Source organism: Antechinus flavipes, chromosome 2 (genome assembly GCF_016432865.1).
Source record: "Antechinus flavipes isolate AdamAnt ecotype Samford, QLD, Australia chromosome 2, AdamAnt_v2, whole genome shotgun sequence".
In the NCBI taxonomy this organism is placed as follows: Eukaryota; Metazoa; Chordata; class Mammalia; order Dasyuromorphia; family Dasyuridae; genus Antechinus; species Antechinus flavipes.
In genome coordinates this window covers 635,524,377-635,538,007 of record NC_067399.1, presented here as the reverse complement: position 1 = coordinate 635,538,007, position 13,631 = coordinate 635,524,377, and the positions used below count along the sequence as shown (strand labels likewise).

The 13,631-nt window shown below is 37.5% G+C and overlaps 1 protein-coding gene across 4 annotated transcripts in view; it reads left to right on the top strand.

The window, feature by feature from the left end:
* The window catches only part of ADK (adenosine kinase), a 692,586-nt gene that overhangs the window by 560,817 nt on the left and 118,138 nt on the right, over positions 1-13,631 (top strand). For all 4 annotated transcript variants that reach the window (XM_051982068.1, XM_051982067.1, XM_051982064.1 and 1 more), the window contains exon 9: positions 5,668-5,782. In XM_051982068.1, coding sequence (XP_051838028.1) covers positions 5,668-5,782 — 115 coding nt within the window. The remainder of the gene's footprint in view (positions 1-5,667; positions 5,783-13,631) is intronic.

Sequence of the window (13,631 nt, the reverse complement as noted above, 5' to 3'; positions counted from 1 at the left end):
TTAATCATCAGGAAATGTTATTGTTCCTGACATTCTACTTAGCATCTTTGTAAATTTGGGAAAAGCTTCTTTAAAAAAAAAAAAAACTTCAATTTTTAAAATGGATTCAGTAACTTACAGTAAAAAAAAAGATTCAGCGAGCAGAACACTGGAGAAGGAGTTCTTATCTAGAGCTGGGCAGAGCAAAAAGCAGAAAAGAGGACATTTTTATGGAAGTGATAGGAAATTGCTTAGTACCTGATTTAAATGACAGCCCTGCTAAGAATTTAAAATGACAATTCTTGCAGGTAAAGTTTCGTAAGGTCTTTTATTATTCTAGAAACTCGGTTCAAATGGGAATGATTTTTAAAACATCTTATTTTGAGGATGTAATAGTTAAAGATTCATGTTTTTAGTACTTACATCAAATAAAATTGGGCAGTTTAAAAGTATGTTATATTTATAGAAGTCTTTAAAATCTTTATTAAAAATTGTTTTAAATAAAATGAAGGAAGGGGAAAAGCCTACAAAAACTCCAGTACAAAAGTACTTAATATGCCATTGTCTGTGAAACAGAGCATGTGCTGAATGATTGAGAGGTCAGAATTTCTCTGCTAGACAGTTTGTTTTCTCTTACTTTGAGCCAAGTCAGTCTGACTTGGTTGGTTGCAATGGTTCTGAAAGCCATGGTAACATACTTTGTGGCTTCATGGAGCATATTTTCATAAACAATCTCGAATCATTCTGACCAGATATCTTCCCACAATTCTACCTGACTGTACAGTCAGAGATCAGGGTAGGTAGGTGGTGCAGTGGTTAGATCACCAGCCCTGAAGTCAGGAAGGTCTGAGTTCGTGTGATCTATGACACTTAACACTTCCTAGCTTTGTGACCCTAGGCAAGTCACTTAACCCCAATTGCCTCAGCAAAAAAAAGAAAAAAAAAAGAAAAGAAAAGCCAGAGAGAGAGCCCAGAAAAGCTGTAATTCAAGGAATCTTCAAGTATACCTAAGAGAAGTATCATGGCCTCCAGAAGATCCCCCACAAAGAACAGGAAAGGAATGACCACACAGAGTGATTTTATGCTGAAAGAAAGATTGAGTAAATTCTTCCAAACTCATTTAAATCCACAGAGTTCTTCTTCCCTGGGAGTTCCAGTTACCCCATTCTCATTCCATTTCTGCTCCATATTCCTTAACAGAACAACAGCCCATGGAAGACCAGAATATTGCATTCAATTCAGAAGACAGGAAGAGAATGTTTGTTTGTTTTTTCTCTTTCTATCTATATCAGTTCTCTGAAGTAGATTCCCATTTCCTTGGAAAACACTAAGTATTATTATGATCGAGGTAGCATTTGAGGAACATTAGAAATAGCATTCTACCAGGAGATCATTGTACATGGCAATAAGATTATATGATGATCAATTCTGATGCTTTTTCCAACAATGAAATGATTCAAAGTTCCAATGATCTTATGATGAAGAGAGCTATCTATATCCAGAGACAGGACTGTGGCAACTAACTGAGTGTGGACCACAACATAAGCATTTTCACTTTTTCTGTTGTTTGCTCGCATTTTGTTTTCTTTCTTAGTTTTTTTTTTTTTTTCCTTTCTGATCCTGTTTTTCTTGTGCAGCAAGATAATTGTATAAATATGTATACACATATTGGATTTAACGTATATCTTAACATATTTAACATGTATTAGATTTTCTGACATCTAGGGGATGGGAGAAAGGAGGGAAAAATTTGGAACACAAGGTTTTGCAACGTTAAAAAATTATCCATGTATATGTTTTGTAAATAAAAAGCTTTAATTTAAAAAAGAAAGAAAGAAATCACATTCTAGCCAATGTTAATCTTCAGCACAGTGGCATTAAGCTTTTCTATCTGTGACCAAAATAATGAGAGGAAAAGGACAATAAATTTGCAGGTGAAACAAAACAAAGTGCATATCAGCATCTTGAAAGAATATATTAGACTTCAGAATGATCCCGATTAATTGGAGAACTATCTAGCAGTCCAAAGAACCCTGCTAATTAGGGAATTGTGCACAAAGGCACTTGAAGTCTGGGTCCATGGAGAGAGGCCAACTTCATAAGAGCAAGACAATGAATGACTTCTTAGATAGGAATAAAACCATAAAATTAAAAGTCATATCTGGTCACAAGCTAGACAGGAATCAGCTGACTAGTACTTCACCTTAAGAGAAAAAGGTGAAAGTAGAGGGTTTCAAAGATGGCTAAATTCCTTCTATAATATACATTCCATAGGCCAGTCCTCAACACCAGGTAGTGAGAGACCGTTTTCTCTGTAGAGTTTAGATGCCTAGAATTGGAAAAATTTGGGAAAGCTTAAGGAAAAGTTATACAGTTAGGTAAAGGTCTGCAAAACAATAGAGTTGAGGAATAGTCAATGATCTAGGATTTGGCCTGGAGGAGAGAAGGCTAAAGAAACCCTTTAACAGTGCTCTCTGATTTTATAAAGACTTTTTACATGAGCATAAGTGATGATTGCTTTGTTTTGTTTTTATTCTCAGTTCAGTGGGAGCTAGAGGAAGTATTCTGAAGCTTCATTGTGAGGAATATAAGTAAGGCACATGTCGATGTTGACATTGTTAGGCCCGAGAATGACTGACTGACAGATGTTAAGCATGTTTCTAAATGTCTCTAAATATAAAACAGCAGAAAGCTGCGTGTGAATCTTTGCATGGTAGCTTATCTGCAGTCAGGGGAGCAGATTAAATGACCACAAATGGCATTCTAACCATGTAGTACTTTCATCCAAGCTTTGTTCAGAATCCTTTATTATAACTCAAGTGAAATGGGTTCAGTAGATCCAAGTTCAAGACCTGATTGCATTTCCTTTTTTGTTTGTTTGTTTTTGTTTTATTTTGTTTTGCTGAGGCAATTGGGGTTAAGTAACTTGCCCAAGGTCACACAGCTAGGGAGTGTTAAGTGTCTGAGGCCAGATTTGAACTCAGATCCTCCTGATTGGTGCTTTATCCACTGCACCACCTAGCTGCCCCTGACTGCATTTTCTAACTCTCTTGACCATATCACCTCATCTGTCAATGGTGAGAATAAGACTTGTATCTTCTACTTCACAAGGTTGTTCTGGGGGGAATGATTTGGAAACTTTTAAGCTCTTTACAGATATTTGATTATAAAGCTCCTGAGAATAGATAGTGAATTTTAGTCTTTCTCTCCCAGCACTTGGCTTAAGTGCCCTGTTCATTTTCAAACAACTAAGGAGTACAGTGAATAGAGCACAGGGCCTAGAGTCAAGAAGAATGGAGTTCAAAAAGGACTTCAGACGCTAGCTTTGTAACTCTGGCCAAATCACTTAACCTCTCTGTTTCCTCATCTGTCATATAAGGACCACTTACCTCTGAGAGTTGCTGTGAAGATAAAATTAGATAGTATCTGTAAAGCCCCTTTGTAAACCTTAAAGTACCATGTAAATATTATTATTAGATGCATAATCATTATTTGTTGAACAAATGAAATGAACCCCTCTAAGCTCCCTTAAGAGTTAAAATGACTGGAAATGACTTTCTCCTCCTTCACAGTGCTGAGACCAGGGCTATTCCTTAGCTTTCCCCTGTTATCTCAGGCAGATATTTCAAATGCAGATCAAAGAAAATCCCTCATATTACAGAGATTCAATGGAAAAGCCTTCCTTCCTCCTGGGCAGGTATGTTCTCTCTCATCATTTCATTAGTAGGGCTCCATTACCTCCTTTTCCCTTTGTCCTTTATTCCTCAGCACAGGGACTTAACCTTTGAAAACCAGTTTCATCCCTGTTCTCCAGTATGTGCACTGACTATATCCAAGGCTTTGTCAAAAGGCTCTCCGAGCACAATGAGCAAATAGGCCATCCAGAGGCCCCAAACTTGTTCCTGAACCCCTTCTTAAAGTGGCAGTGTCAGCAGCCTGCTGAGAAGATGAAGAGATTGAATTCGCATTGTCACTGCAGCTCTGGATCCCACTTTGGCCCATCACCTGCTCTCCACAACCCTAGTTAGAACTTAGAAGAGGCTGAGATCTGTTCCTAGACAGTGAGAGGAAGTGAAGCTGGGGTGGGCCCGAGCCCGCAGCCCCTCGCCGACCCACCCAGAATGGGGCGTTCTCACACAGCACTCCCGCCTGCTTCCATTTCACTAGACTCTTTCATCCAAGACTTCCTTCTGTCTTCGATGACACTGGTCTTCTTTCACCACGAAGAATGATCCACAACATTAAGAAGTGCCTACTTCATGCTGGGCGCTGGAGCTGGAGTCCAGAAGACCCAAGTTCCGATCCTGTCTCAGACACTTAGGCCTATCCATTAACTTCTGTTTGCCTCAGTTTCCTTATCTGTAAAATGGGGACAATAGGTCATTGGAAAGATTCTCCAGTCCTATGATTCCCTAAGAGTTGGAGGATTCTTGGTGATGAAGTTTCCAGGCAGATCAAAAACTACTTTTCAATCCACACTTCTTAAAACATTGCCTGAGGCACTGAGATGGTCAGTGACTTCTCTAGCTAGTTCTCTAATCATTAGCCATACTGCCTCTTCAAATGAAAAATCCAAAGCAAATATAAAGTAAGATGCGAGGTGGGGGTGGAGAAGATACTAGAGACTGAGAAGATCTTGTCAGAGGCAGTGCTTGGGCCCAACTTTGAAGGAAGTTAGGGATTCTGGCATGCCCAGGTGAACAGAGATTGGAAGGATAGAAGATTGCCTGTGAGTTAAATATAATGTACTAGTAACAGCAAAGAGCTCATTTCCCTGGAGTGTAGAGTGAGGCTGTGCACGATGTCCACAGAGAAAGGCCGAAGCCATATTGGGAAGGGCTTTAAAGGACAAACCAGTGAGGGTGAATTTTATCTTAGTGGCAGCAGGGAGCCACAGAAGCTTTTTGAGCAAAGGAGTAGCATGGTCAGTGTGACCCCTGTATAAAGTATGTCTTGGAGGCAAGAAGACTAATTAGGAGGCTGTTACCCAAAGTAAACTTTCCCATTTTGCCTACTTTACTCGTTCCTGGTCATCTACTTTTAATACTTTATTTTTTGCTGTTCAAATGAGGTGGTGGGACTAAGAGAGGAAGATGAGAAACTCAAGTGAATAAACAAATATTATTTTGAAATGCCTTTTCCCCTTTATTCCTATTGTCCTTCTAACTTTGGTCCCTTCCACTTCTAAACATGTTAGTTTTGTACTTCAGTTTCCTCATATCGAATGATGATAAAACATAAGACCACTCCCTGCCCCCTGAAATTGCCAAGCCAACAGCCTTTGTAATGGAAAAGGATAACACCGTTAGGATGGGGAAGGGGTGAGGATAGGAGTGGGCAAAAGGCTCTGGAGCTTCTGAGCTATATTTACTTCATTAGGAGGAAAGGACAGGACTGTCTAGAGTAGAAGCCCTGAAGAAAAGACATTTCTTTATTTGATTGAAGTTATTTCAGCTTTGTATCAGAACATTTGATTTAATTATGACATTATTTCCAAAATTAAAGTCAATAGTATCATTATATTACAAAAACTTTTGAAAGAATGAAATATTCCCCCCTTTGCAAATCAACTTAATAGATGCCCAATCTATTTTACTCTCCTTATAAGCAGCAAAATCCTTGATTTGTTAATAACATTTTATTCTACTGTACCAATTATAAGAATTTTCTTTTCATTTCTATTAATAGACTGAAGAAATTAAAGAGATAGCCCGGAAGGCACAAGCCCTGCCAAAGGTGAACTTGAAAAGGCAGCGAACTGTAGTCTTCACCCAAGGGAAAAATGACACAATAATGGCCACAGGTACATGCACATATGGGCGCCGTGTGATAGATTCCATGTTATAGACATTAATCATGTCTTTATCACTTGCCACAAATTTTTATTCTTTCATCATATATTCAAAGTAATGTCTCTACCTTAGGTATTTTTTTTTTAGTTTAATAAATAGATCTTGCCTTCTGTTTCTCAGCAGCAAAGTTTTCTTTTCCAAAGGTATGTCTTACTAAAATATAGGAGACTTCTACGTTATATTTGCAGGGCCAATCCTAAAACTGTGATTTATTTCAATTTTTCTGATGTGCGATTTTTTTCATCCATCTAAATGTCTTTGCTGAGAACTGGAAACACTCTTTCCTGGTAAAGCAGTTGTTACTTCTTTCGTGTGGTAAGTTTGAGCTTTTGAGAAAATGAAGGAGTGAAATCCAGGATTGAGTGAATTTCCAGGCTTGATGCTTTAGAATCAAAATTCTCCTTTGTACTTTTCCTCCACTTTCTGTGTCATAACCTTTTGTGGAAAAGTTAGAAGAGGTGCTTTAGCCAGCTTGCTGGTCATTGTTAAAAGCAATGTGAATAGTAGTGGTGTCGGTATGGTGGCTCTTCTCTTTCATTTGCATTTGATTAAGCATCTGGATTAAATCTATCACTTGATTGAACATGAAATAAGTTCTCTAGGTAATAAGAATAGCAAGCATTTTGATAGTGCTTTATGGTATCAAAGAACTTTCCAAATATTATCTTATTTGATCTTACAAAAACCCTAGCAGGAAGGCATTATTATCTCCAAATTCATAAATCAGGAAACCAAGGCAGACAAAATCATTTGCCAGACATCACCCAACTGGTAAGTCTCTAAGGCAGGATTTTAACTCAGGTCTTTCAGATTCCAAGTCCTGTGCTGTCAACCCATTATTATAACAGAGCAAGTGGCCCCTTCCCTCAAGGAACTTTCAGTCTAGTTAGGGAAGGAACTCATTGGACACAGTAACACTCATCAAAGGACTATTTATTGCCTGTAATGTAATGTAAACTTGCAAAACAAAATTATAAAGACTATGGCACATTTATAAAGAAAAGCTAAATTATATTCACCCAGACATCGGGTACAGAATGAGACATAGGTTGCTTAGATGATATATCCAATGTTGGAATTTGTTTTGTTAAACTACATATATGTTTACAAGGGTGTTGGTTTTTCCTTTTTTTAATTGGGAATTGGGGTGGGAAAGAAAAAAAATAACTTGTTGTACCTTTAAAAAATTTTTTTAATTTTAAATTTTTTTCCTTCCCAAAAGTGAAGGAGGCAATAATCTTACTAACTGGCTTTTATCAGACCACTTGGGAGTATCATTTCTGTTTATAGATGCCAGATTTTAGTATCAACATTGACAGATGGAAGGGCAGCCAAGATAATGAAGGTGGGTCCTTGTCAAACTATGTCATATGAAAATTAGTGGAAAGATATGAAGATACTTGGTTAAGCAAACAGAGAATTTGTGGAGGTGGCTAGAATAAGATGACTCTCTTCAGATATTTGAAAATTGTTTCATTTGTGGTTAGCCCTCAGGGGCAGGGGTTAGGAGCAGTGACTAAAGGAACATTGCATACCCCCAGATTATATAGAAGGCCAGCCTGGTCTGCAACAGTGGCTCTGACATGACCTCTTTCAAAAGAGCTCCACTTCCTTTGTTTTATATTGAGGATCTTTTTTTTTCCAAGTACGAATTAAGTAAGCAGTTTTCATTTCAATGATTCAGAGTCCAGGTAAGTTTATGAAAACTTGTTCAGCATATGCTAAATGTGAAAATGGCCACTCTCACTTTTAGTTTTCCTCATTTAAAGGATAGAGCAAAAATTTTTCCTTGAATTTTAGAGTGGCTTTATTATGGTTTTGGTAGTTTTTGGAGTGGAGTTTGAAAATTGTTGTATACTGTTTGTTGTGGATCATAAACCATGTCCTTCCTGAGCTAGTTACCATGATTGTTTATAAAAATTATCCTTTTTAAAAATAGCTTTTTTTTTCCAGATACATGCAAAGATAGTTTTCAACATTCACCTTTGCAAAAACCTTGTGTTCCAAAATTTTTCTCCCTCTCCTTCCCTATAGACAGCAATCAATCTGATATAGATTAAACATGTGCAGTTCTTTTAAACATATTTCCATATTCGTCATGCTGCACAAGAAAAATCAGATCAAAAGGTGAAAGAAAGAAAAAAAATGAGAAAAAAAAAGCAAACAAACAACAAAAAGGTGAAAATGCTTGATCCACAATCAGTTAGTCTCCATTGTTCTCTCTCTAGATGCAGATGGATCTTTCACACATCTGTTAGAATTATGAAAGATATATCTTTTAAAAAGGTTTTGGGGAAAAACCAAGGTTGACAAGGTAGCAGAACTTTTCCTAATCATGGGCACTGTACAATAATGGAATGGGCTCTTTAAGGTGTACAAGATCTGCTCTTGGGGATGACATGTATGAGATTGAAAGTTTGCTTGAACTAGATCACCTTGGAGATCTTGGAGATCTCCTCCAACTCTGCAATGCAATGTAATGATTTTTAAGTGCTCTGGGGATTCCGTGTAGGGAGAGATCAATGAAGGCTTAAGTGGAGGAACAAATAGAGGAAGTAAGACTTTTCATTCTGGGCTTTCCAGTATGAGTGGGAGGTAAAGGACCAGGTGCTAGAGAGGAAGGTTTTTCCATGCAAAAAGAAAAGCATAAACAAAATCACAGGGCCAGGTCTCCTTTTATCACTGCAAGGAATGAAAAACCCTTTCAGTTTGTTGATTTCTGCAGTTGAAGGGAAGAATTCATAGTGAAAGGCTATCTGTCCCTACTAAACTCACCCGATAGAACTGTCTAAAATTTTCCACCTTTATCAAGTGGCCTATTCTAGTTGTTCAATAAATACTGTTTTGAAAAAAAACAGTACCTGGCTAACCCCACCTCCTCTGTCCCTCTCTTCCTCACTCACCCACAACCCCCACATACACACACTCCTCCATCTCATAGGAGCTATCGAAAACTCTTTTGAAGGCAATAAAATGCTCTCTGGTTGATTTCTATGAAGACATTTCTTCTAGAGGGTTTGTATATTTGAATGAGGCAAACCACAGTAACAGCAGCTTTTCCAGTGTGACTTTGCAAGTCCTTTCCAAAACTGAAACCTTTAAAATTTTCACTCTTATCCAGCAATTGAATTTGTCTCGTGCACTCATTTTATTCTTTAAACCGATCTTGTTAACAAATCTATTAATCCACCCTTGGAAATGTTTACAACCAGGAGCTTATTTGAAGGACATTTGCTAATCTTTGCTGTTCTTACCATATGAAAATGAACTTAAATTAGAGGCTGCACTATATCTGTGCTGCATGATAAATACAAGATGGATCGAGAATCTGTGCGGCAGTGTCAGCTACAAAAGCAAACATGATAAATGTTAATGCAGTTTTGAGCCCTGGGATAAGCTATTCAGTGCACCAGCAGAGCTGAATCTCTTTGCTATGTTGTTATTCATGGCAGCCAAATAAATGTCAATAATAAAAGAGAATTAAAGATTTTCATTTCCCAGAGGCAGTCCTCTAATACGGCTTGATCTTTCATTTCATTTGTAATTCGTTCTCATGTCAGGATGCAATCATTCGCCAGGCTCTGGGTGTCATGTTAAGTCATTTAATAATGATTAAGAACATAAAAATGCTTGGCCTGTGGGGCAATTCTCAGAAGAGATGCCAATTTGTTATTGTTTTCCCCTCCTCTCCTCCTGAATATGGATCAGCTTTTCCCCACCTCCTACCATTAAAATACTAATGAAAGAAGATTGGGGGGGGAGGGGAGGGGGAGAGAAGAATGTCCCTTAATTTACCATACTGTGGTATTCTAGAACGGTACAGGGCAGAGTTAACACACTTATTAAAACACTAATTAGTACTCATGCCTTAAACCTTACACTGTGGACTACATAGAAATCATCACTACTATGTTTAGCAATAATTGTTCAGTCAATCCTTTCTTGTCCCCCACCCTGAATACCTAGTTCAGCACATCCAGAATTGAACTAGATGTCTTATAATTATATCATTATAATCATTTTCTCTAGCATTTCCATTCTAACCCCACATCCAGCATGACTTAAAACTATGTAAAACTAAAAAAATGACAGAAGCAAACAATGTAAATGTAAAATCTGAGAGGTAGATTGGAGGCAGCCTAACTGATGATGGCCATTTCGTGTGACAGGTGACTCTTATTGGAAGTGGCATGTGGGCCTCAATGTAAGTGATCTTTGAGATCGTTGAGGAAACGGGGTGTTTTGTTTTGTTTTGTTTTTTAAGGTTTGCTCGAGGTCTAAGAGCCTAAGCTTCTGGGAATGTTAAGGGATCCTGTCCATGTTTTCTGCTTAGACTTAGATTTGCATGCGGAGGCTTTTGTTGAGCTCCTGCCATTCTGACTTCAAACTCTCCATTGCTTATGGTTCCCAAAAGCTCACAGATGTGAACATATGAGATTGCATGTCAGTGAGAATCTCATAGCTAGAACATAGAAGATGGCATGTCATTGAAGGCTTAAAATATTTGTCCTATCTACCCTGTTTCATTTCAGCCCACAAGCTCATGACAAAGTAGTTGTTTAAGCATCTATCATTCATCGCTCAGTGAGCAATACTTTAGTTCTAGCATGCTATGCTAGGACCAGAAGCTTTATGGGGATCAAGGGAAAGAGCTGGTAATTCTGTTTTACCATTTGTAATCAGTCTTGAGTATTGAGCAGTTTGATTAGTCACATGGGTACTTATTTAAGGAGATCCATCCATTTCCTTCCAAGGAAAAATGAAGGCCACAGTACTTTACTAGTTAAAAGGGCTTACCCTACAATGACTCTGTGAGGTAGGCATTATTGTTTTAACTTCAAAAATCAGGAAATTTAAATTCCAAGAAGTTAATGATTTATCCACAGTCATATAGCTAATTAAGTGTAGGTACTAAGACTCTAACTTAAGTCTTCTACCTTAAATTCAACACTCTTCCTACTAAAATTCACTGACTCTCAAGAATTCAATTTTTGGCTTATTTTGGCTTACTTACTAATCTTCAGTTTAGAGTCCTTGTGCTATTCAGTGAGTCTAATATTCAGGGAGTTTAAATTTCTACAGCTTTACATAGAGCAAGTGATTAATAAATGCATTTTCATTCATTTATTCATTTGTTCATATGCCTGAACTGATTGAATTGTAGTTCTTACAAAACACAGTCTGTGATCACAGCACTTTGTCCTCTCCTACCTTGTCACCTTCCTATTTGCATTTTATTTATCTGTGTCTTATCTGCCATGGTAAGCTCTTAAAGAGTAGGGTAGAATCATATTTGTTTTTATTTGTAGCTCTCCCATTGACTAGCATAATGTTTTACACACCATAGGCACTTAATAAATGTTTATAAAATAAATGAATGAGAAGATCTCAAAAGTTTATTTCAGTTCTTAAGAGAAAGAAAGTGGTCATGGAAATAGCCTTTCTCAAAAATCACAGAATGGCAGGAGGGATTGGTGAGTGTTGGCTACTTAGAAATCAATCAAAAAGTATTAAGCATCTATTTGTTCTATGTAGTAATCTATAATTCTTGTCAGATGGAAATAATCTCTAACCTCAAGAAACTTTATCCTTTGAGGCAGTGGATTCACCATAATCTCTGCCATTTCAGTAAAATTAAACAATGAAGATCTGGCTTGATGTTCCTAGGCCCTCTGGGAAGCTTGAAGCCTATCTACTAGTGTAGTTGTTAGATTATGGGAAAAACCAAATACCAGCATGTTTTACAGTTCCTGAGAAATGCAAAGCATGGGAACCTCCCACCAGAAAATATGAGCCCTCAAAGGAAAACAATCTCAGTAGGTAGAAGAATAATACCATTTCTTCACAATGACTTTTGTTGCTATAAAATGTTATTACAAATCATTCTCAAATCATGTCTATACCACAATCCAACCAATTCTAAATGCTGTTCTTTCTGGTAAGGATTGGTGACAGTGTAAGTAAAACTCAGTGTCATTCATTCCAGATGTCTTTGTTAGGCATTCATGAAAAAAAATACAATTTGTCAGGTGAGATTTTAAAGAGAAAGCCCTTTTTTGCCTAGATCTCAATGATCAGCTCATGTTTCATTTTTTAAAATGTTCCCCCTCCATAAAGGCAAAGCCTTTCATTAGCCACAAGGCAGTAAATACTACTCATCAAATGATACCTTCAAAAAACTTCATCTTCTTATTGGATTGAGTTGAAAATGAACACTGGAGTAAGTGTACCAAAGTGTACTAGGGAGTGGAGTTTCTTAGCCAGAAGATCTTCAGTTGGTAAATTTTTGTTATAATAATGATAATAATAACTGACATTTATTTAGCAATATAGTTTGTAAAGTGCCTTCCTCACAGCAACTCTGAGCATTATGGGAGTAATGTGGCATTATGGGAAAAGCCCTAACTCTAAAATCAGAAAACCTGGGTTCAAATCCTACCTCTGGGTGATCAGTACCTGCGGGATGTTGAGTGAGTTACTTAAGCTCCCTCAACCTCAATTCTCAGTTTCTTCATCTGAAAAAAGAGATTGCTTATGAGAGATCCCTTCCATCTCAAAACCTGATACACTAAGTAGTAATAATATCTTATCCCACAGCCTGAATGTTGTAGTCACACACTAAATATGTCAGCAAGACTGAGAGCAGAACAGAAATCTCAGGTATACCAGCATGTACGTTCCTGGTATGCTTTAGTAAGACCGGTGCCATGAACTGTAGATTCTCCCTGCTATTGTTGGACTAGTGCCTCTCTTTGCCTTATGTTTGGTAGGAAACTAGGAAGGGTTTGGGAGTTCACCACCAAAGAAGGTAAAACAATTTAGATTTTCAGGGGACCTTGGAAACCATTCAGTTCCACCAACTTTGCATCTTACAATAAGGAAACTAAGGCCCAGAAAGGTTAAATATTTTCATCAAAGTTGCCTCAAAACAGAGACAGAGTTAGAGCTAAATCCCACATTTTGTCTGGCCAGTGTTCTTTCCACTGACCCGTACTGCCTCCTCTATTCATTGTTCCTCAGAGTATACTTTGGAAGGAATGATGATGGCTTCAGATGTATAGCCTTGTTGGTAGGGTGAGCAAAGCCCCAGTTAAATAGGTAGAGGTGCTAGCAGAAATATGACTAAAACTCTCTTCCTGTAGAAAGACCCTGGAGAGTTCCACAAAGAGCTCTCCCCCTTATATCAGATGAATTAATGCCTTGTATCCAGTCCAATGAACTTTTCCACTCTTGATATCTCAGAATGCCTTGGGTCTTGTGCCAAAGAGGTTTCCACAGCTGAAGCTGCTCCATAGTTAGACTTTCTAAGAATCTGAAAACTTTCTGATGTCAAAGCATGTTGTCAAAGGATGTTCCCATACAGGCATGTGTGTAGAAAATTACATGCATCTACACGTGTTTATAAATGTATACACACATTAGCCTAAATTATTCTTAGAGAATTCATTTATTCATTTCATTTTAAAACTCTAAATAATCAATTGCTGCAATTCAATAGCTCTTGAAATTATGGTTATAAATTGATATTTAATTAAAGTGGCACATTACTAACTTTTTGAAGATAATTACTATTTGTGACTGGTGAGTGTTCCTTCTGCATTTCAATTAGTTGCTAAAATACATCTTTTTTTTTTCAGAGATTTACAACTTGGCTGCAAATTTTTCTTTTGGCTGAAACATGGAGTGTTAAGTTTTCAGTCCAGATGAAAATCTTTGGGGGTGTGGTGGAATAGTCTGATTCAGACAACTGAACAGCTAAAAATTTCCTTCATTTAAGGAAAAAAAAGATTGCCTCCAGAT